Genomic DNA, 24,455 nt, shown 5'->3' with positions numbered 1-24,455 from the left:
ATGAGGATCCAACAGACAAGAACAGACACTGCCCATTTCTCAAGGCCTAGTTCAGAGTGACACAGCATCCTTTTTACTCTATCTGACACGCATTCACAGAGCCTGAATTTCAGTGGGCAGAAACATAGTCCCACCTCTCAATGGAAAGAGTGTCAAATAATTCGGGGACTTGTTTTAACCACCATTGTAATTAAAGAGTGCTTTTAAACAGATACTTTTTAGGGAATTTTAAAGTTAGTTCTTAGACTAGTGTGGGTGAGGTCAGAGATTCTAGAAAAAATCTAGAATGAGAATGGGCTATACAAGATTTGTTCATTGACAAGTATACACTATACACTATCATGTGTGAAATAGATAACTAGTGGGAAGATGCTCTATAGCCCCAGGAGCTCAGGTGAGTACTCTGTGATGACCCAGAGGGGTAGGCAGTGGAGGGGAGGGAGGTTCAAGAGGGATATATGTATACATATAGTTGATTCACACTGCCGTACCCCAGAAACTAACACAATATTGGAAAGCAATTATACTCCAATAGAAAAAAAAAGATTTGTTGGGTGTGCTTTATGTGTGTTTTGAGCGTATGCTGGAATCCCAGAGGGTGGAATCTCACTGGTGTATTTCTAGCATGGAGGGAATTAATGTTCTTTAGGAATGAATGAATGTCTACTGTATGCCAGGCATTCTGATTCACGAAGAGGTTAGGATTTCAGGAAGCCTTTAAACACGGTGAGAATGCCTGATACGCTGATGAAGCTCTTTAGTCTAAGCCTTGTCGAAGGCATGGAGATTGAAAGAGGAAACTGGCCAACAGCCGCAAAGAGGAGGTCCATGCCAGCGCCCCAGCATGGGGCAGACATGGCGCAAAGAGGGCTAGGTGTGAGGAGAAGCAGAAAATGGCATGATAGCAAGAGGCTGAAAGGGAAGCAGCTGCTTAGCTGTGCAGGGGGCGGGGAGCTGTTGAAGGGCAGCAAGGAGAGGAGCGTGTGGGGCAGCAGGATGGCCCGAGCCCTTTGACAGGAAGTTTATCCAACAGAAGTGGTGTGAAAAGAGTCATCAAAGACACAGCAAAAACTGACGTATATTTTTTCTGCCCCAATCAACAGATTGCCCCTTGAGTATAATCATCCCTAAAGGCTTATGTACCTTCAGTACTACTGGATAGAGAGTGAAAACAGGTTTTATTATACATGTATGTATATTCCACACAAACAAACACTAGATAGAGCATTATAGCATAACATTATAATATAGATATAATATGTGGCATGTTATATATTATTATAAAGAGAGAATTGTGAGATAATGCATATTACTCCTAGCCTGTAGTTGCATTCAAGAAATATTAACTACTAACAAAAAAAAAAAAAGAAATATAAACTACTACAATATACCTCTCCATTATAGCACATTTGCTACTGAAAAATTCAAGTTCACTCCTATACAGTTTGCTTAAAAATGCTTAAACCACTTACTGGGTTTCTTCTTAAGTAAGAAACTTAAGTAAGATATCTTACTGGATATCTTCTGTTTATAAAAATAGTACATGTTCTTTGAAGGAAATTTAGAAATGTAAAAATAGTCCAAAAACTAAAAAGTAGGGAAAAGTCATAATCACTAAGCAAAATACCTCCAGAAACAAATATTATTGCTTGCAAGTGTATTTGATACTCTGCATGCTATTTTGTAGTCTATTTTTTCCATAAATTTATAAACCTACCTTCTTAACTTCCAATATTTTTAAAGGAATGTTTTTTAACATTAATATCTTATTTCTCATTTCATGTTTACTTAATCTCATACTTTAAGCACTTAGTTCATATTGTTTGGGGCTGTGAAAATAATGCTGCCATGAACATCTTTGAACACAAATCTCTCCAAGCATCTCTGATGATTTCCTTGAGACAAAGTCCTCTAATAAAAGGTCATGAACAATCTTAAAACTTTTGACACAGATATATCCTTACCATCCACCCCAAAACATGCAAACACCTTATTTAGAAACTTCATATTTTAGCACTTCACTTGTATAAAATTATCCTGAAGACTGAGGGATGAGAAGCGCCTTGTGATTTGCTGAAATACATATTCACTGCTAAAATACAAACACTTGCTTCCAACCCCCCCACCCAACAACCCCACTTTCTAAACACACACACACACACACACACACACACACACACAGAGTTTGCAAACTTGAGAAGAGACTGGGAGTCTTCTTATGACTTTAAGTATCTTCTTTTTCTCTAGGGCAAGGCTCTCCAAGTGTGGATCTAAGCTTGAGAAGCTCACCGTTTATAATTCCCAGGTGGGCGGTAGATGTACTAAGTGTACCTGCAAGCAGGTGGCTCAGTCATTGGCAGCTTCTACGCACAGGAAATATGATGGAAGCTGTGCTTGGGGAGATTCGTTTGGGCAGAAGGAAGGATGAGAGACGAGGAACTGGAACAGCCAAATGTTGGTGTGTTTGGAGAGTATATGTGGCAGGAACATGAGGGGCGCTGTTTGTGAAGAGTCATGTGGTTGAAGCTGGAATGAAATGTTGAATTTGAGTGTGGAGAGGACTTCCAGATTTAGGAGCTCAGACTGAATCCTGGGTAGGTAGCAGAGGACAATGATTATGTGCTTGAACGCTAGAGGGAGATTCCTGGGTTAATCCTGTGTTCTCTACTGGTTATGGGATCTTACACAAGGCCCTGAGTCTCTCTGTGCTTCAGTTCTCCATACAGAAAATGTGTATAATTACAGTTTCTACCTTATAGGATTCTTTTGAGAATGAAATTATAGGCCACCTATGAAGTGCCTAGAGCAGTGTTTGGTGCCTAAGAGGTTCTGTATAAAATGATGAATCATAGTGTAACCGGGAGACTGTGGAAGACTTTGGTGAAGTGCAAATAATTAAGTCTTAGGAACTGTCTGATCATCCCATAAGTGCTTTGGCTTCACCAAGTTCCCCTCAGATTTTACTGAAAAGTCGATGTCATCTTCCCTAATTGGGGAATATATTAGAACATCTTCAGTCGTAAACATCTCTTCGTATCTCAATAATTTGATTCATCTCGCACGGAAATCTTACTTATGACTGTGTTTATATGGTTGATCTTCAAGCAAACTGAGTGGGAGAAGTTTAAAAAAGTGGGGATAGGTAACCCAAAGCAGAATGGAGGTGACTCACTTTCACCAACAAAAGAATCAGGTAATATAATCTAAAGCCTATTCTGGAAAGAGAAGGTCCAAACTTTTACATGTAATCCTAGAAGATTACGGCAGGAATCTTTTTAGTAAAAATAGAAGGATGAAAATAGCATACAGGTTTATGTGATGTTCCAAGTCAACTGTGAACAAATTAAACTCTTATTAATAGGAGGGTAGCAAAGGATTACTAACTCATTCTAGATTAATGTTAATCCCACTATGGAAGGTAAATGCTTAGTTAATATACCTCCAATGGTGGACTTTTTATTGATATCAACTTTTATGCTCTTCTCTAAACTCATCAAATAGAATATGCAATCATGCAGTAGGCTCTGCAAGTGTGAACTGCTTGTCTGCACACTTAAGCCACAAACAGACCTGACTCTATCTGGGGGTTTTAGATGTCCTGGATAGTAAAGGAGTAAAAGAGAAGCCAATCCTGGTTAAGTAGTAGCTGAAGAAAGGTAAAGAAATCATGTGGTCTTATTCCAAATCGCCCTCACGACTGTCCTCCCCTGCTTCCCACTCTCCTGGATGCTGCCTGTGAGAGGCTCAGATGTCCTGGCCACACTGCACCAAACCCTGAGAGTTAGAGAAGTGTGACCACTACTATCTCACTAGTTGGAAGGAAGAGGTAGAAAGTATCAACAAATATCATTTTGTTGAAACTGATCATTGATGACTAAGAACATTGCTCATGACATCTCTAATACTAAAACAACATTAATTAAAGTGGAAAATAACATTTATCAGATGCTACTGTGTGCTCTGGTGGTGCAGTCGGTAAAGAATCTGCCTGCAATGTGGAAGACCTGGGCTTGATCCCTGGGTTGGGGTGATCCCCTGGAGAAGAAAATGGCAATCCACTCCAGTATTCCTGCCTGGGAAATCCCATGGACAGAGGAGCCTGGTGGGCTACAGTCCAGGGGGTTGCAAAGAGTCAGACACGACTGAGCGACTCAGCACAGCACTGTGTACTCTGCACTAGATATAATCATTATCTGGAGGAATTCTTCAAACCACCCAGTGACATAGGATTATCATACCTATTCTAAAGGGAACAAATAGAGCTGTATGCCCCAAATCATTCAACCAAAAGATTGTAGACCTGGAATTTCAAGCCACAACCTGCCAGTTCCACCCATCTTCCGTCCCCACTGTCTCAATTGACAACTAAATTAATGCAGAAAGTGCAGGAAATATTTTATCAACCTGAGTCCAGAACAGACTCTTCATGTCAGGAGCCAGCTGAAACATGTGGGACGCCCAATGACAGGATAGACATCTTGAACTCCATCTCTCCTCCCTGGACAGGAACATATTTAGACTATTTTTAATGTTTTAAGCTTTCAAATAAGTTTTTATGAATTTTAAAGTAAATTAATTAGTGAAAATAGAACTGGAGTATTACCAAGTGATTTGAGCCTTCCTTCATGTTCTGGGGTTATTATCGTCCCTCATTGCGCTCACCCCCAACACCATCGTCACTAGCACCACCATCTTTCTATGTTCACATTCACTACTTCCATTCAATGTTCAGCCTCCAAGTTCTAGCCAGGGCATTTAAACAATAAGAAAATTAAAGCAATTTATATTGGAAAGGAAGAAGTAAAACAGTCTTTATTTACAGATGATATGATCTTTTATATAGGAAATCTTTAGGAATCTATCATATTAGAACTAATAAGTGAGTTCAGCAGGATTGCAGGATACATGATCGAATACAAAAAATTGCATTTCTATACAGCAATGAAAAATTCGAAAATGAAAGTAAGAAAACAATTCCATTCACAATAGCATCAAAAATAATAGAACACTTGGAATAAATTTGACAAAAGAAGTGCAAAGCTTACACTCTGAAAATTACAAAACATCGCTGAAAGAAATTTTAAAAGATTTCAGTAAGTGGAAAGGTGTCTCACATGCATGGATCAGGAGACCTAATATTGTTAAGATGGTAATACTTCTTGAACTGATGAACAGATTCAATATAATCCTTATCAGAATCCCAGCTGTGTTTGTGGAAATTGACAAGCTAAATCCTAAAATTCATATGGAAACTCAAGGGACTCAGGATAGCCACAACAATCTTGAGAAAGAACAAAGTAGGTAGACTCATAGGTCCCAATTTCAAAACTTATTATAAAGCAACAACAATCAAAAGAGTATCCTACTGGAATAAAGATAACATGCAGATTAATGGAATAAAACCGACAATCCAGAAATGAGCCTTTACACTTACAGTCAATTGATTTTCAACAAAGATGTCAAGACAATTTAATGGGAAAAAAAAAATACTTTAAACAAATGCTGTTGGGACAACCAGGTATCCACATACAAAAGAATGAATTTGGACCTGTACTGCACATCATACATAAAGATTAATTCAAATTAGGTCAAATATTTAATTTGGAGCTAACTATGAAACTCTTCCCTGGTGGCTCAGACAGTAAAGTGTCTGTCTGCAGTGCAGGAGACCTGGGTTCAATCCCTGGGTTGGGAAGATCCCCTGGAGAAGGAAATGGCAGCCCACTCCAGTATTCTTGCCTGGAAAATCCCACAGACAGTGGAGCCTGGTAGGCTACCGTCCATGGGGTCGCAAAGAGTCGGACACAACTGAGAGACTTCACTTCACTTATAAAACTCTTAGAAGAAAACATAGGGGTCTATCTTTGTGACCTTGGATTTTCAGTGGTTTCTTGGATGTGACCAAAAGTACAAGCAACAAAAGGAAAAATAGATTACTTGGGTTTCACTACAATTAAAAACTCTTGTGTTTCAAAGAACATTATCAAGAGAGTGAAAAGACATCACATAGAATGGAAAAAATATTCAGAAATTATTTATCCGACAAGGGACTTACACCCCCAATATGCAAAGAATTCTTCCCACTCAATAATAAAGACAAATAATCCAATTTTTTAAAGGGCAAAGGATCTGAATAAACATTTCTCCAAAGAAGATGTAATAATATGCAGTGGCTAATAAGTGCATTGAAGAATGCTCAACATCATTAGTCATTAGGGAAACACAAATCAAAACAATAGTGAGGTACCATTTCACATCCGCTAGGATGGCTATAATTTAAAAAGGGCAGTAAGATTGTTGTTGAAGATAGGGAGATATCAGAAACCTTATACACTGCTGGTGGAAATGTAAAATGGTGTAGTCACTTGAAAAACAATTTGGCAATTCTTAAAAGTCTAAATATAGAATTGCTATTTGACCCAGCAATTCTACTATGAGGCATATACCCAAGAGAAATAAAAACACATGCTCACACAAAAATTTGTACACAAAAGAATTCATAACAGAATTACTCATAATAACCAAAGGTGAAAACTTTGGTTTTCACCAAATGTACCCAAATGTTCATCAACTGTTAAATGGTATATTTATATAATGGAATATTATTCAACCATAAAAGAGTAAAGTAGTGATCACTAGTGGTAAAGAACCCACCTGCCAATGTAGGAGATATAAGAGACGTGGGTTCAATCCCAGGATCGGGAAGATCCCCTGGGGGAGGGCAGGGCAACCCACTCCAGTATTTTTGCCTGAAAAACCCCATGGATAGAGAAGCCTGATGGGCTATAGTACATGGGATCGCAAAGATCTGGACACGACTAAGCATGCACACACACACACCACACAGGCTGTTACAGAAGTAGCTGGGATTTGCTAAGCATCACATGGCCGGGGCTTCTTAGCTCACAATACCTTAAGCTCAGTGCTCTGCCATCAACTTGCTTTTGCTGCAACAACAGTGTCTCTATAGAATGTTTCCTCCAAGGCCAATGCCACCACCACTACCAGTACCCCCCAAACCCTCCTGCTTTTTAGTCCTTTTTCTTTTCTCAATAACACAGTAAGTATGCTGGTCCAAAGTTTTAAAAAACTGGGCTTAGAGCTTGTTTTTAAGAGCTTCTGACTGCTGCTGTTTTCAGCAGTGTGTTTTCCAAAGGACTCTGACCACTCATCAGAGCACCCGGCCTGTTCTGTGGAGCTGTAGAGCCTCAGTTGTGTATGCGTCTGAGCTCAGAAAGTGAGGGTAACAGACAAACACGGTGCTCAAAGTAATGGGTGGCTGGATGCATCGCTGACTCAGTGGACACCAGTCTGAACAAACTTGGAGATAGTAAAGACAGGGAAGCCTGGCGTGCTGCAGTCCATGGGGTTGCAAAGAGTTGGACATGACTTAGTGACTGAATGACAACAACCAAGTAATAGAAGACAAAAGCAATTCAGTAGGAATTCCACATATTTATTTCATCACATATCATCTTAAATTTACAATTAATGGTAGGCTACTTAAACTTCCATTGTATATGTGTGTGTGTGTGCGTGTTTCATGGATAAGTGAGCACCTGTTATCTGTTTGGGACCTGTCACTATTAACATATGTGTCTGTTTTATTAGTAAATACCTGAAAATGGTTAACATATGAAAAGGTGAAAACTATCCAAATGTTCATCAACTGTTAAATGGCATATTTATATAATGGGATATTATTCAACCGTAAAAAGAGTAAAGTACTGATCGCTAGTAGTAGAGAACCCACCTGCCAGTACAGGAGACGTAAGAGATGTCTTTTTTAATGTCTCTTTTAATTTGTACAAATAGAGACATTCTTTTCTTGATTTCATATTTTAGAATCCAAATCCACCAGTTCCTTAAAGTATTATTAAGTTCTCCCAGCCTTTGCAGATTGTAGTCCAACAAGACTGGAACTTCCACCACAAAACAATTGGTTGAAAGATAAAAAATGATGAATATTTGCGGATCTTCCTTATAAAGGACAGTGGACCACACTGAAGTCTCAATGAGACACAGCACAAGAAAAGTCAAATGGAGTTCCTGAAGTTAGTATTTCTAATTCTGATAAGCTCAGTCTGACATTTTTGTAAGGCAGAAGGCAGAGGACTGACAGGCTTTCTTCTAGCAATCTATGTGGCCAGCAGAGAGACGAGATGGTACGTGTCAATTCTGTGTGCCTCCTACCTCAGTGCTCAATAAAACTAACAACAGAAGAGATAAATATTAATTCTTGAACGTAGTTGACAGAAACCTTTAAAAGTCATGTCTCTTTCCCCTCTTACCCCCTAAAAACAGCAACAAAAAGTTCTACTTTCCTGATTGGGCATGTTTGGTAGAGACAAGCCATGTAAGATTTTTACCAAGGACTTCATACAGTGATTGAACATTTTTGAAACAAAATTATGCTCCCCCGAGTGTGTGTATGTCTTTTTTTTTTAAACAATAGTTTCTTCTTAGGGCAGAACTGGTTTCACAGTAGTAAATGTGATTTGAGAGAGATGCAGGAAAACTAAGAATGCCACTAAAAGGATCACATAGATTGGCTCAGAATGACACTGTGGGTTGTATCGAATGATTCAGGCCCAAACTTGATTATGTGAGGTTTTTCATCACATTTTACAAAACTCTTAAATACAGGTAAATATGTAAACACTGTGCTCTCAGAGAGCAATACTTAGGCGTGTCACATTGTATCCCTTCCAGCGAGATGGAGTCTAGTGAGACAGCCCCCATCAGTTTCAAAACCAACCACTGGAACTACTCTCTGGTTGAGGAGCAAACACCACCTTGCACATGTCAGAGTTCTCTTGGTGCAGCGGGAATTCACATCCTCCTATTAGGCTTTCTTTTCTCTTCCGAGAAACATAACCTCTGCCTGTAGACAGCCTTTCATATTTTGTCTCAAACTGCCTGCATGATAACAACAATAACAAAATCACACACATATTAAAGTCACGCCACACCCATCAGAGCCCAGTTATTGAATGAACACTTCAAGCTTCTGAGTCAAAGCCATTTGAGAAAGGATGTTAGTACCAAAGCTTTCATTCCCACGAGTGGGGTGATTTTTCCCTTCCCATTTCTTTTTCCACTAACAGATACACTTCACAGGCCTGGGATATGAGAGTCCTGCCACTCATTTTTCTGGAATGAAGGACCAAATCCCTCTCAGATTTTTGGAGATGCTGCTAGGCTTTCTAGGCTTTGCTATGTCCCCCATCGCTCATTCCAGGGGCCCTGCCTTTGGGGTACTCCCCTTTCAGTAAGGAGCAAATCCATCTGGGTTTAAGCCAACAATGCTGTCAGGGAAACATCCCTAGAGTTCTGGGCCAAGTGAAATGTGGAACCAGATCAGTTAGCCTTGTGCCTGGGCTGCTGGTCATTGCATTTTGACCACCGGAAGGTTGATTTTCTTTTTAATGTGTTAATGGAGGTTTATTCTAGATGTCTGTGTGTGTTAGTCGCTCATTCATGTTCAACTCTTTGTGATCCCATGGACTGTAGCCCACCAGGCCCCTCTGTCCATTGGATTTTCCAGGCAAGAATACTAGAGAGGGTAGCTTTTCCCTTCTCCAGGGGATCTTCCTGACCCAGGGATTGAACCCAGGTCTACTGCATTGGCAGGAGGATTCTTTATCGTCTGAGCCACCAGGGAAGTCCATTCTAGACATAAGTTAATATAAATTAGCAACTGCTTAAGAGCCTCAGAGAAGCTTCCCTGGTGGCTCAGATGGTAAAGAATCTGCCTGTAATGCAAAAGACCTGGGTTTGATCCCTGGGTTGGGAAGATCCCCAGGAGAAGGCAATGTCAACCCATTCCAGTGTTCTTGCCTGGAGAATTCCACGGACAGAGGAGCCTGGCAGGCTATAGTTCATGGGGTCACAAAGAGTTTAACACAACTGAGAGACTGAGCATGCACACACAAGTACTCTAATAAAAGCATGTTTTTTAAAATTCAAAATCCCCAACACTTAACGCTTGGGCCAAAACTTAAACCAGAGCAAGTTGCTGTTATACCGATTACATAAAACTTGTGAATTCATTTGGGCTTTTAAGCCATGGTAAATGATTGTCAGATGTTCTGTTTTGAGCTTTCTATCCAAGAGAAAACTGTGAAAACAGCTGATAGTAAATATGCATCTAGTGTTTTTGCTGAAACTATGTGGAAACTTACACTAAATCAAATCTCTTTGTTGCCTTGATAAATTATTTCTGGGCTAGAATATGATATTATCTCCAAAATCAAATGAACTTGTCATTATAGTTTCTTGGAATGCTAGAAACTGACATTATTTTTTTAGTCTTATCAATTATTCTTTACTCATTTAAAGAAAATTCATGTCTCACTGGGTTTTACCATTTTCCTTTAATTTCTGTGGAATGCTCAAAATTGGGTGCAAGCTCCTGGTGAACTCTAGATGGCCCTGGAACATTCCATAAGTCCTGTTTCTTACCTGTATGGAACATCTTCCTTGTCCATCTGCAGACAAACTAAAAATGGATACTGAGAAAACTGCACTGTGGAGATAAACTCCAAGCCTGCTTCTGTTTCTGCACCAATTTCCAAGCCAGCTTTCACAAAAGAGGAGTCCACCGTGATGTCACCAGTTATTAACACACTTACCCTAAAAATTGAGCAAAATAATCCATGAATCACATTTAATTGAGCTGAACTAACAGACCATGGGGTCTGAATTTCTGACATTGATAACTGGAAAAGGACTAAGAGGTGACCTATATTTGCTTAGAATTCTGGATAGTTCTAGGAACTGGGCAGTGAAAATTTGTCTTACCTCTGAGTCCTCTCCCAGCCTTCAGTTCTAAATGTGGGAATGAAATGTCTATCTGGCATTAATGTTTGATATGGGCATACCAAGAGCCAAGAGGAAAAGATGCCTGGGATCTGGTCCTTTCAGAAAGTCAGAAATACCTGTTTATCTTAAAATCTAAGCTCACCCAGAAGACAGCTGATGTTTACAACAATTTTCTTGGTAACGATCTCTCTTTTGGCTTCTATGTAGCTATTTTAATTCATTTTATTACTTTCTCTAAAAGGTCTTTGGTGACAGAAGTCTATGGTTGCCAAGATATTTTTAAAAAATACAGTATCATGAAGAACAATTTCTACAGCATGTACATTGCATGCCTCAGAAAGGACAGGTATCATAGGTTCTCCAACAATCACAGACTGGACTGAGTGGGATAAAGGTTTGGAGGAAAATGAAGAGGATAAGCAATTCTAGTAGAAGGCTTACCTCTAGGACCACTCTAATTTAACTGCAGACTTCAGATGAAATCTGAGTTGTACGTTATGCTCTTTTGATAGACCTACTAATGTCTGCTGTCCTACTCACAGCACACTTGCTGCCATTGCCAGTGAAAAGTAAGTCAGAGGTGGTATCATTTAAATCCCTGAATCCAAAAGGGAACCCTCTTACACTGTTGGTGGGAATGCAAACTAGTACAGCCACTATAGAGAACAGTGTGGAGATTCCTTAAAAACTGGAAATAGAACTGCCATATGACCCAGCAATCCCACTGCTGGGCATACACACCGAGGAAACCAGATCTGAAAGAGACACGTGTACTCCAACATTCATCGCAGCACTGTTTATAATAGCCAGGACGTAGAAGCAACCTAGACGTCCATCGGCAGATGAATGGATGAGAAAGCTGTAGTACATATACTCAATGGAATATTACTCAGCCATTAAAAAGAATACATTTGAATCAGTTCTAATGAGGTGGATGAAACTGGAGCCTATTATACAGAGTGAAGTAAGTCAGTAAGTGAAGTAAGAAAAACACCAATACAGTATACAAACGCATATATATGGAATTTAGAAAGATGGTACCGATAACCCTATATGCGAAACAGCAAAAGAGACACAGATGTATTGAACAGTCTTTTGGACTCTGTGGCAGGAGGCGAGGGTGGGATGATCTGAGAGAATAGCATTGAAACATGTATATTATCATATGTGAAACAGATCTCCAGTCCAGGTTCTATGCATGAGACAGGGCGCTCAGGGCTGGTGCACTGGGATGACCCAGAGGGATGGGATGGGGAGGGAGGTGGGAGGGGGGTTCAGGATGGGGAACACAGGTACACCCATGACTGACTCATGTCAATGTATGGCAAAAACCACTATAATATTGTAAAGTAATTAGCCTCCAATTAAAATAAGTTAAAAAAAATCCCTGAATCCTTTACCATAGCTTCTCACATCTTACACTCAACAAAGGCTTAGATCATCTTTAAATGAGCAAATGGAAAATTGAAGATGAATTGGCTATAATGTGGACACTGGTAGACACTTAGTGATACTGTGTCCCTTTCAAAAAGCCAGATTTTTTTTTTTTTTTTTGCATTGCTATTGTTGACTTCCTTCTGCAAATAATTCAATTCAGTTTAATTTGGGAAAACTTCTATCCAGAAAATACATCAGAAAGAGGTGAAAGATGACTGATTCGGGGGGAATCCCTAAAGTACATTGCTTATCCTTCTGAAAGCTTCTCCCATTCTCATTCTTCGGTTCCTTTTAGTAACCCTGAGGGTCATCTTCCATATTAAATGTGCTACCTTTTGATTTTTCTCAATTCTTTCATCCATTATTCAAAATAAATTTTAAAAATCTAATTTTAGCACTCCTATCTCACTTCTGCCCCACTGTATTTTTAAATATCCAAAAATGTAAACATTAATTTCATTTTCATTTTATTTTCTTCAATACTATAACAAACAGAAGAATAATCCTTTTTATTATAATGCTGGTTCAAAGATGCTTTAAGGTCAAAATAAAATGCTTTCATTTGATCTAATGGGTAAATTTAAAAAGCTAAAGGACCTGAGAAAATTCTGTTTGGAAAAATGAACACTGATAAATACACTTAAAGGACTCAGAATATTTAAGACTTAGATTCTGCACAAAAGTGATCATCTTTTTTTCTCCACTGAAGACAGCAAAACAAGAAAGATTTGAAATCTCAACAAGAGGGATAAGCTAAAACAATTTGCTTAAAAGTAAAGTTTTATGACAGCATTCTCAACTCCTAAAGTGGAATATTTTATCACCCTGCTTGTTTCATGACTGTAAAAGCTATGACCAACCTAGACATCATATTAAAAAGCAAAATAAAGGTCTGTCTAGTTAAAGCTATGGTTTTTCCAGTAGTCACGTATGGATGTGAGTTGGACCATAAAGAAAGCTGAGCACTGAAGAATTGATGCTTTTAAACTGTGGTATTGGAGGAGACTCTTGAGAGTCCCTTGGACTGCAAGGAGATCAAACCCGTCAATCCTAAAGGAAATCAGTCCTGAATACTCATTGGAAGGACTGATGCTGAAGCTCCAATACTTTGTCCCTCTTTTGTGAAGAACTGACTCCTTGGAAAAGACCCCGATTCTGGGATAGACTGAAGGCAGGAGGAGAAGGGGATGACAGAGGATGAGATAGTTGGATGGCAACACCGACTCGATGGACATGAGTTTGAGCAAGTTCCAGGAGTTGGTGATGGACAGGGAAGTCTGGTGTCCCGCAGTCCATGGGGTCTCAAAGAGTCGGACATTACTGAGCGACTGAACTGAACTGAAAGTGGAATACCAAGAGAAGATGGATGTCTCACCCACTGGGCAAGCTGTCCATGGATGTCTTTAAAAGCAAAAAGATCCTTCTCTAAGTTGTATTAGATACCTACCTGCTCATAAGGATCTATGGTAAGAATGACTTCCCATGGTTACTCTCCACTCTATGATTTAATGATTACAAATAGAAAGCATAGAATTTGAGGTGTTGGAAGGTTAAAGAATTCCAAAAACATCTCTCTGCATATAGAGAACAGTCTTGTGGTTGCCAAGAGGGAGTGGGGAGGGGAAGGAAAAGATTGGGAGTTTGCTATTAGAAGTTGTAAACTATTATATATAGAATGGATAAATAACAAGATCCTACTGTATAGCACAGGGAACTATATTCAATTTTCTATGATAAACCATAATGGAAAAGAATATGAAAAGGAACATATATATGTATCAATAAAACCAAATAATTTGCTGTACAGCAGAAACTAACATTGTAAATCAACCTTACTTCAATAAAATTAGAAAAGAAACCTCTGTGGTTCTTTTCACAGAATACTATACATAGGCTTACCGATTTTTCACTCGGGTTTTAGATTCACGATACCATAGACTAAACTCCATGGCACCTGTGATATCAATAGCTAGACCACCCTGGACATCCATATTGGCCTTAAGTCCAGATTGCAGCTGAAGCTCCTAGAAACAAAAGTATGTAATAACAGTTAGAAGGAGAAAGGGAAGGAGGAAGAGGGGAAAGGGGAAGGTGAAGGGAGAGGGGGAAGAGAAACAGCAGCACAATTCAGCCAGCCACTTTCTAACAGCACGTTCCTCCTGTGATACCATTGGAGTTGTGTGAATGATGAAGTCTTCCTCTAGGCTGGGAAACACATTCTAATCTTGATCACTGGAAGTAGATTACTGATATGCTACATTATTTAATGAATTAAAATACTGAAGAAGTAAAGTGTCAGCTGAGAAGGGTGCTTTCTCTCAATCTTTGCCTCACTTTGGGAGGAATATGGTTCTCAAAGTGTGGTTCTCTGATGAGTAACAGGAGCATTCATGGAACGTGTTAGGAATGCAAGCTCCCTATCTACTGAATTAGAAACTCTGAGGGTGGTGCCCAGGGATCTGTGTTTTAACAAGCCCTCATGTGATTCTGATGCACCCAAATTTGAGAGCCAATAGACTAGGAAAAATGAAGCCATCTCCGTTGGAAATCCAGCATTGGCTTTGGGGTGGGGATGAGGGCTGGGATAAATGATTTCCAGAAATCCTTTAGCCCTTCTATAGTTATGTGCTGTGTCAAATAAAGTAAACTGCATCTTGCTGGCAAATGTAAGGAAAGATAAAAACTGCTGGTGCCGTGTACAAATTCTACAAATTGCCTAGGAAAGGAAAGCTGGGAAAGAAAGGCAGGGTAACTTAACTAAGCTTTAATACCCTATTGCTTGACGTTTGGAATGACATCAATATAACAAAAACGATCAACATGAACCCCACAGCATATTCCAGAGCGACAGTAATCTTGTACAAACATAGTCCATCCTCAGCAACTTTGTAGTTGTCTGAAGCCCATTGTTTTATACTGATTGCCAGCATATACCTTTTAAGTCTTGCAATTTCTGTGTACACTAGACGGGGTGATGTTGGCTGAAAACTTCTTCAGCAGGGTTGGAATCAGATTGCCCCGGGACAATGTTGGAAATGCAACAGTTCTGCGAAAAAGGCTCAGTACCCTTAATTTTTATATTCCTCCAAAGATCTTAGGTTCATGGCAACTGGCAGCATGACTAATTTCTTTATGTGACTGCCCTACTCAGACCAAACAAACCATGCTTTCATCAACTATTAACACTGCAATTTTAATTTCTAGAGAGGATTGTGTTGGTCATTGATCTCCCTGGATTTTCTCCAACTTTCCAAAAAGAGTGGCAAGAATCTCAGTCATAGAACCTGGTTTACTAAAAAAGTCTGATGGTGGCATGAAACTACCTTTGGTCTGAAAGACATTCAGATGAAAACATGAGATTCTTGATGCAGAGCTCAGGACACATTAGGAGACAGCCCTAAGGATACCTACTGCTACATTAAGTCTAGAACAAAATGTGGTTGTGGGAGGATGCAGGGGTTGTCTCAGGCATCACAACTAGTATGGAGGAACACAAATTATCCTGAAAAAAACTAAATTAGCATGTTCAAATTGTAACCCATGCCTATGAACTGCAGAAACAAGATACAAATTCTGCATTTGTACCATGATGGTGACCGCTTCCAAATGGGCCCTACTGTGTGCCCTGCCTCAGAAGTATTTCTTTCTTTGGATCACATTCTATGTTCCCAATTTTAAAGCTATAATCTTGTTAGTCCACCCAACTCAGCAGAGGTCTATGATGTAGACTTTGGTTTTCCCACTGACCATACATTACGTGGGTGTCAAAACACACCAAGCACCATGGGAAAGAACATTTCACGGCCATTAGACAATGTGCCTTTTGTAGGGAGAGAACATTTCTACTGCAGTGTGGGTTTTGAGGAGAGCCTTGGCTTTCTGGGAAGATTCCACCTCTCACGCAAAGGGATCAAAGAAGAATTCTTACATATAATCACAGAGGAATATGTTCAGGATAGACCACTGACCCCAGTAGAAGGACAAACCACTCTTTCCTTCATGAAAGGGACTAAATCACACAGCACAGTGGTTCTAATTTTTGAGGGATGTAAAATAAGTAGAACAAATGGTTTTTTAATATCTATTGTGCCCCTTGAAGCTCTGTATTTTGTTTCTCATTTAATTTCCATTCAAATCTTCCATGGTTGGCATTATATCGGAAGATTGAAAAGAAAAATGAGGCTTGGAGGCTACCTGTGCAGCTAGACTGGATATCCAGATGGTCTCTAGTGGGGAGACTTTTCTACTACCATGCATGACTATCACAAAATCATAACTCTCACTCGTCTCCTACTGTGCAAGGAAGCCTGTTCTAAGAAATATTGCAAAAAAAGATGAAGTACAGGCTTATGGGTTTCCCTGGTGGCTCAGCAGTAAAGCACCCGCCTGCCAAGGCAGGAGACTTGGGCTCAATCTCTGGGTCAGGAAGACCCCTTGGAGTAGGCAATGGTAAACTACTCCAGTATTCTTGCCTGGGAAACCCCATGGACTGCGGAGCCTGGTGGGCTACAGACCATGGCATCACAAAAGAATCGGACACAATTTAGTGACTAAAACAGCAATAGGTTTATGTCTTGTGTGACTCAGAGTGCATATTTAATTCTTGTCCATGAACTAGAAGAACAAGATACTGGAACTTTGTATTTGTAGCTAATGGGACCCCTTTGGTCTTTTACTTTTGGTCCTAAAGGTGTCCCTTATAGCTCAGACACCCATATTTTGACAACTCACCCGATTGCTTCCATTCAGGAAAGTTTGTTCTTTGCTGGCTAAAGAGGATCCCCCTATTAATCTGACTTTATCAAACATCCTTCTCTGAGGAGTAATCCAATTAGCCAAAAGAGAGACAGAGAGAGAGAGAGTACAGGGTAATTCCATCTGCCCTGGTGGCTGTGACAGTCCCTCAACTGCCAAAATTTCCTTCAATGTCAGCACTTGACCTAGAGTGGTATGTGCCTCTCAAGCTGGAATTGCATTACTGGAGTGCTCTGCAGAGCCAGGGAGACTCAAACGGCTCATTTCTATAATAAATTGAGATCTGCCAAATACTTAAATTTAAAATACACTGCCACTGGGCTATGTTTCATAGCTAAGTGAAGATCTTTCTCCTAGAATATGTCTGTGGTGCCCTAACTTAATTAATAAAAAAAAATACAATAACTTAAATCACTTTACTGTATGGTAGAAACTTACACAACATTTTAAATCAACTATGCTTCAATAAAAAATTGTTTAAAAAAAAGAAAAACCAAAAAAAAAGAAAAAGAAAAAAAGAAAAACCATAAAGATAATCTAGATCAGGGGTTGGCAAACTATGGACTGCAGGCAGACCTGGCCCGCTGACTACTTTTGTAAATAAAATTTTATTGGAACACTGCCGCACTCATATGTTAATATATCATTTATAGCTATTGTCACTCTACAATGGCAGAGACCGTATGTCTCACAGAGCCTAAACTATTTACTTCTTGCCCTTTACATAAATTGTTTCCCAACCCTGGTCTAGATTAGTATTTATGTTTGCATCAAGTTTAATATCTGATTCAGACATTAAGCATTGCTGATGGGAAGGTGAGTACATATAGATGATATTAAACTATTATTATTCCTGCATCTTAAATTGTGGACTACTTTCTCAGCACGCTTAGGACTTCTTCAAGTCCTTAGTGGAGATGGAGAAGGCAATCATTAAGAATGCATTTCCCCAGCACTTCCCTGGTGGTCCAGTGGTTAAGAACCCACCTTGCAATGCTGGGGACACCGATTTGATCTCTGATCTGGGAAAATCCCACACGCTGTGGAGCAACTAAGCCCATGAGCCCCAACTACTGAGCCCACATGCTGCCACTGCTGACGTCTGTGTGCCTAGTCTTCTGCACTCCGCAACAAGAGAAGCCGCCACAGTGAGAGGCCCGCACACCTAGAGAAAGCCCATGTGCAGCAACAAAGACCCACCACAGCCCCCTGACTGAAAAAAAAGATGCATCTCCCAGAGGTAACACTTTAGTGAAAATGTGCAGTGTAATGATGTGCAGTTCTCTGATTAATTTGGGAACAATTTTTCATGTGTGATTCTGAGAATTAATGGGTATTAGAGGCATTGCTGGTTTCCTTCTTTTCATTCATAGTAACAGAAACAAAGTTTTGTTCAGAGTGTCAGTACAACCACCAAGAAAATTTACATTTACCAGCTTCTCTTGCAGCTAGAGAAAGCCATATGACACAGTTTTGGTCACAACAAAGGACTTCCATTTGCAGATGCTTTTCTTTTTTAGAAAGAGATAGGGCTTGTAGGATGGTTCTTGAAAAGAGTCAGACTCTGATGCCCCTTACCCTTCCCTCTTCCTTCCTGGAATGAGAAATTAGTTCTGGAAGTACAACAGCCATCTGAGAATCACGAGGTGGCAAAATGAGGTTAAAAGCCACAAGTAAATATGGGAAAAGAACCTGCATCCTAATAATACATAGGGTTGCCATATCAGCCCTGGACTATCTACTTCTATATATCTTTTACATGACAAAAATCAAACTATTTGGTCAAGCTACCCTAAATTAAGTTTTTGTTGTTGTTGTTATACATAGCTATCCTAAACTGTTATCAAGAATAATAAAGAAAGGGAATTAATTTCTAGTTGCAACCAATGATGATTGGGTGGATTGTTAGTAAATCTGATACTTCAGGTCACTTACAGATCTTAAAATCTTTGATTTAATAAGCAAAACCCAACAGATCAAAATCCTCGAGTTATCCAGCAAAGAACAAAACTAATAAAAACTTAGAATCATCTGTTCCAAATACCTCACTTTATGTGTAGGAATTCCTGGTATAAAGCTATGAAGTAACTGCCCAAGAGTACACAGGACGTAACTCAGTTCAATTCAGTTCAGTTCAGTCGCTCAGTCATGTCCAAATCTTTGCGACCCCGTGGACTGCAGCACACCAGGCTTCCCTCTCCATCTCCAACTCCCAGAGTTTACTCAAACTCATGTCCATTGGGTCAGTGATGCCATCCAACCATCTCATCCTCTGCCATCCCCTCTCCTCCTGCCTTCAAACTTTCCCAGCATCAGGGTCTTTTCAAATGAGTCAGTTCTTCACATCAGGTGGCCAAAGAATTGAAGTTTCAGCTTTAGCATTAATCCTTCCAATGAATATTCAGGACTGATTTCCTTTAGGATGGACTGGTTGGATCTCCTTGCAGTCCAAAGGACTTTCAAGAGTCTTCTCCAACACCACAATTCAAAAGCATCAATTCTTTGGAGCTCAGCTTTCTTTATAGTCCAACTCTCACCCCCATACATGACTACTGGAAAAATCATAGCTTTGACTACACGGACCCTTGTTGGCAAAGTAATGTCTCTGCTTTTTAATATGCTGTCTAGGTTGGTCATAACTTTCCTTCCAAGGAGTAAGTGTCTTTTAATTTCATGGCTGTAGTCACCATCTGCAGTGATTTTGACATTATTTTGCAGTGACTTTATCTTGCCCCCCAAAAATAAAGTCTGTCACTGTTTCCACTATTTCCCCATCTATTTGCCATGAAGTGATGGGACCAGATGCCATGATCTTAGTTTTCTGAATGTTGAGTTTTAAGCCAACTTTTTCACTCTCCTCTTTCACTGTCATCAAGAGGCTCTTTACTTCTTCTTCGCTGTCTGCCATAAGGGTGGCGTTATCTGCATATCTGGGTAATTGATATTTCTCCTGGCAATCTTGATTCCAGCTTGTGCTTCCTCCAGCCCAGCATTTCACATGATGTACTCTGCATATAAGTTAAATGAGCAGGGTGACAATATACAGCCTTGACATACTCCTTTCCCTATATAGAACCAGTCTGTTGTTCCATGTCCAGTTCTAACTGTTGCTTCTTGACCTGCACACATATTTCTCACGGGGCAGGTCAGGTGGTCTGGTATTCCTATCTCTTTCAGAATTTTCCACAGTTTATTGTGATCCACACAGTCAAAGGCTTTGGCATAGTCAATAAAGCAGAAGTAGATGTTTTTCTGGAATTCTCTTGCTTTTTTTGATGATCCAGCGGATGGTGGCAATTTGATCTCTGGTTCCTCTGCCTTTTTTAAAACCAGCATGAACATCTGGAAGTTCATAGTTCACATACTGTTGAAGCCTGGCTTGAAGAATTTTGAGCATTACTTTGCTAGCGTGTGAGATGAGTGCAATTGTGCAGTAGTTTGAGCATTCTTTGGCATTGCCTTTCTTAGGGGTTGGAATGAAAACTGAAATTTCCCAGTCCTGTGGCCACTGCTGAGTTGTCCAAATTTGCCAGCATATTGAGTGCAGCACTTTCACAGCATCATCTTTCAGGATTTGAAAGAGCTCAGCTGGAATTCCATCACCTCTATTAGCTTTGTTCATAGTGATGCTTCCAAAGGCCCACTTGACTTCACATTCCAGGATGTCTGGCTCTAGGTGAGTGATCACACCATCGTGATTATCTGGGTCATGAAGATCTTTTTTGTATAGTTCTTCTGTGTATTCTTGCCACTTCTTCTCAATATCTTCTGCTTCTGTTAGGTCCATACTATTTCTGTCCTTTATTGTGCCCATCTTCGCATGAAATGTTCCCTTGGTATCTCTGATTTTCTTGAAGAGATCTCTAGTCTTTCCCATTCTATTGTTTTCCTCTATTTCTTTGCACTGATTGCTGAGGAAGTCTTTATTATCTCTCCTTGCTGTTCTTTGGAACTCTGCATTCAAGTGGGAATATCTTTCCTTTTCTCCTTTGCCTTTCACTTCTCTTCTTTTCACAGCTATTTATAAGGCATCCTCAGACAACCATTTTGTCTTTTTGCATTTCTTTTTCTTGGGGATGGTCTTGATCACTGCCTTCTGTACAATTTCACAAATCTCCATCCATAATTCTTCAGGTACTCTATCAGATCTAATCCCTTCTATTTATTTCTCACTTCCACTGTATAATCATAAGGGATTTGATTTAGGTCATACCTGAATGATCTAGTGGTTTTCCCTATTTTCTTCAATTTAAGTCTGAATTTGGCAATAAGGAGTTCATGATCTGAGCCACAGTCCATTCCCAGTCTTGTTTTTGCTGACTGTATAGAGCTTCTCCATCTTTGGCTGCAAAGAATATAATCAATCTGATTTTGGTGTTGATCATCTGGTGATGTCCATGTGTAGAGTCTTCTCTTGTGTTGTTAGAAGAGGGTGTTTGCTATGACCAGTGCGTTCTCTTGGCAAAACTCTATTAGCCTTTGCCCTGCTTCTTTCTGCACTCCAAGGCCAAATTTGCCTGTTACTTCAGGTATTTCTTGACTTCCTAGTTTTTCATTCCAGCCCCCTATAATGAAAAGGACCTCTTTTTTGGGTGTTAGTTCTAAAAGGTCTTGTAGGTCTTCATAGACCCATTCAACTTCAGCTTCTTCAGCATTACTGGTTGGGGCATAGACTTGGATTACTGTGATATTGAATGGTTTGCCTTGGAAATGAACAGAGATCATTCTGTTGTTTTTGAGACTGCATCCAAGTACTGCATTTTGGACTCTTGTTGACTATGATGGCTACTCCATATCTTCTAAGGGATTCTTGCCCACAGTAGTAGATATAATGGTTATCTGAGTTACATTTGCCCATTCCAGAAGGTAACTAGTGGAGGCAAAAGTCAAACCTAGGCTTTTACTTCTGAATAAACCACAAAAGCAAACTTCCCCAGAAAGTTCTATAGTCTGTACATTTTAATCCAATCTCCTCATACATCTTCAACATCAAAAATACAAGCTAGAGTGCAAGTAATCACTTTAAGGATTTTTCATAAGATCCTCTTTTTTGGCAAATATTCCACTTTTATATTGCTATGCTTAGTAAGGCAGGAAATGTCGTCATTAAAGAAAAAAAAAAATTAAGCATCAAACACACTCAAACTCAAAGGTTACTCAGATTAACCCTCTTCTGTTTCTGAGAAAATTCCATGAGGCAGATCACTCACACCCTACAGTAACCTGGTCACCTAAATCTTACCACACAGAATATACTATTGTCATATCTTAGTACAGTAATGTAAGATTTAGGAGTGAAGAAAATTGAAAACTATTCTGAAGAATGCAGGTCAAGTGAATGAAAGTTCTCTTATTCTTTAACAATGAATGGACCTTTGTAAGGTTCTATGAACATGAGAATGTGGGGCAAAGAGTGCCCATTAAACATGTGGTTGGTGTCAGTGATTGCTTGTGCCTCTACTGATGTGGCAGGGATGATGCACTACTTGAATTTTTACCACTGTCGTCCTGTTAAATGTCATCAGTAACTTATGAAGCCTTGCAGTTCAGAGCTTGTGTTCAGAAAAAAATATCATCTAAGTACCCAAGAAAGCCAAATGAAAGAAATAAGGCCATCACTCCTCTGTTGAATCCTAAGTTATTTTCTCCGTAGTTTCTTTTTTCTGGTCACATCAGTTTCCTTCCCCCACTTTTAGTTTTACTGAGATATAAATGACATTATATTATACTCATGTTGAGTAGTTCCTCTTTTGCCTCAACAGTGAGAAGATGTCTTCATCAGATAACATAGGCAAAATAAAGCCCATTTTCCTATAGGGAAGGAGAAAGGGCAATAATGCCAAGAGGGTCGAATGCTTAGAATGTGAGCCCCAAGGTGAGTGGAACTTTATCTTGTATCCTCCATGTGTATAAAGTGTGACTAGTATATTCAATATTCACGTGCAGACTGAATTACCTGGGAATGATCTATTAGCAGAAGAAGTCCTTTCACCACACTCATAGGGTCGCTAGAGGCTGACAGCATTTTAGACATCAAATCACTGTATCCGTTGAAAAAAGTGACAGGTCTGAGCTGAACATCAAAGAGGAGAGCTGACAAGCCAGCATAGGAGTCAAGGTTCTCTTCCCCCTCATCAGGAGTGGCTGCAATTAATGCCTCCAGTCCTTGGGCTTCAATGACCACCTAGGGAAAACGGATATAGCGTTCATGACATTAGTTCCCTGCCTGTTCTGTACAAGAGGATGAACTACACCTACAACTTTCCTAGGGTTCCAACAGTTGCCTGCAGCTGCAAAAAATAGGCAAAAAATAAAACAAAAACAGCTCTGTGCCTGAATATGAGTTTGTTTTCTTCTTTCTTCTTTGTTTTCTTCATTTAATTCTCACAGCCACACATGTGATTGTATCCATTTTGTTGATGAGCCTGAAAAAAAACTCAGATGGTAGAGATAGGTCTCAAACTTCTTCTGACTGCAAAGACCATGAACTTTCCATTTAATGGCGTTATCCTAGAGACACGGCCTCTGCAGAATTGTCGTACATAGTGGATTGCCTGTCTTGGGGAGCCTCTAAAAATGAGGTGGAGAGATAGATGTTGGCACAGTTGGCCCAAGTCTGTGCTATGAGAGGGTGTGCAACTCTCTAAGCCATGACTCACCCCCTTCCACATAAAACCTTTTCCAGTAAAAGAAGAGATGTTGAACATCGAGAGCAGGCTCACATCCTGAGCTCTGCCACACACAGGAATCCTACATATTCTCGGTACTCCACACCCAGGGCCCTAGCCAAGGGCGTCTGGCATTTCAGAGCGCATATCAGAAAACAGATGGTGATTCCTCAGGACAGAGGCATGGTTTCTGACTAGAGTCCTGTCAAACGGTGTAGTAATAAAATATTGATAAGAACTCAAGTTTATGGAACACTGGATCATTTCTAAAGATAAAATGAGCTTATTTAGAAGGTTATAGTTTTGATATGCATAAAAACTAAAAAGATAGTATACTTTGAAATTAGGAAGCCTTTAAAGATTGTTGCCAAATTTGGGGTAAAACTAAAGGGATGGACGTCAGCCAGTTGTCAAATGCCTACACTTTATTCTTTTCTGTCTTAGAAGTATTGGAAAAATTAGATTGACTCTTTGGAGAACCATATTCTATTATGAGAGCTTTCATTATGAGGAATCAATCTCTCCATAGAAACACCAAGATAAGGAAATACATTCTAGAATTAAATACTTGGAGCTCCAAGGAATACATCTATGAGTAAAAATAAAATATTTTTACAAAACATCTGTGAGAAATACTGGCATGACTTCAGTTTTGTGAACATGTGTACCTTTGAAAAAATATGGATGCTTGCATATTTGAAACTCTCTGGGACCATAAACCACACAGCCTCTTGCAGATGATGGAATCAGGGTGACATGATAGATTCATGA

General features: G+C 39.7%; 1 protein-coding gene across 1 annotated transcript in view; it reads right to left on the bottom strand.

Moving 5' to 3' along the window:
* Positions 1-7,435: 7,435 nt before the first annotated feature.
* LOC122422362 (microsomal triglyceride transfer protein) overlaps positions 7,436-24,455 on the bottom strand; it is a 54,374-nt gene continuing 37,354 nt past the window's right edge. Inside the window, exons 15-18 of the mRNA XM_043438851.1 lie at positions 22,973-23,200; positions 14,161-14,285; positions 10,465-10,635; positions 7,436-8,919 (exon numbers count right to left, since the gene is read on the bottom strand). Of these exons, the coding sequence (XP_043294786.1) occupies positions 8,748-8,919; positions 10,465-10,635; positions 14,161-14,285; positions 22,973-23,200 (696 nt within the window). The 3' untranslated portion in view covers positions 7,436-8,747. The remainder of the gene's footprint in view (positions 8,920-10,464; positions 10,636-14,160; positions 14,286-22,972; positions 23,201-24,455) is intronic.

Source organism: Cervus canadensis, chromosome 19, assembly GCF_019320065.1.
Source record: "Cervus canadensis isolate Bull #8, Minnesota chromosome 19, ASM1932006v1, whole genome shotgun sequence".
In the NCBI taxonomy this organism is placed as follows: Eukaryota; Metazoa; Chordata; class Mammalia; order Artiodactyla; family Cervidae; genus Cervus; species Cervus canadensis.
The sequence above is the reverse complement of the archived record's forward strand: the minus strand, read 5'-3'. Positions and strand labels throughout refer to the sequence as shown.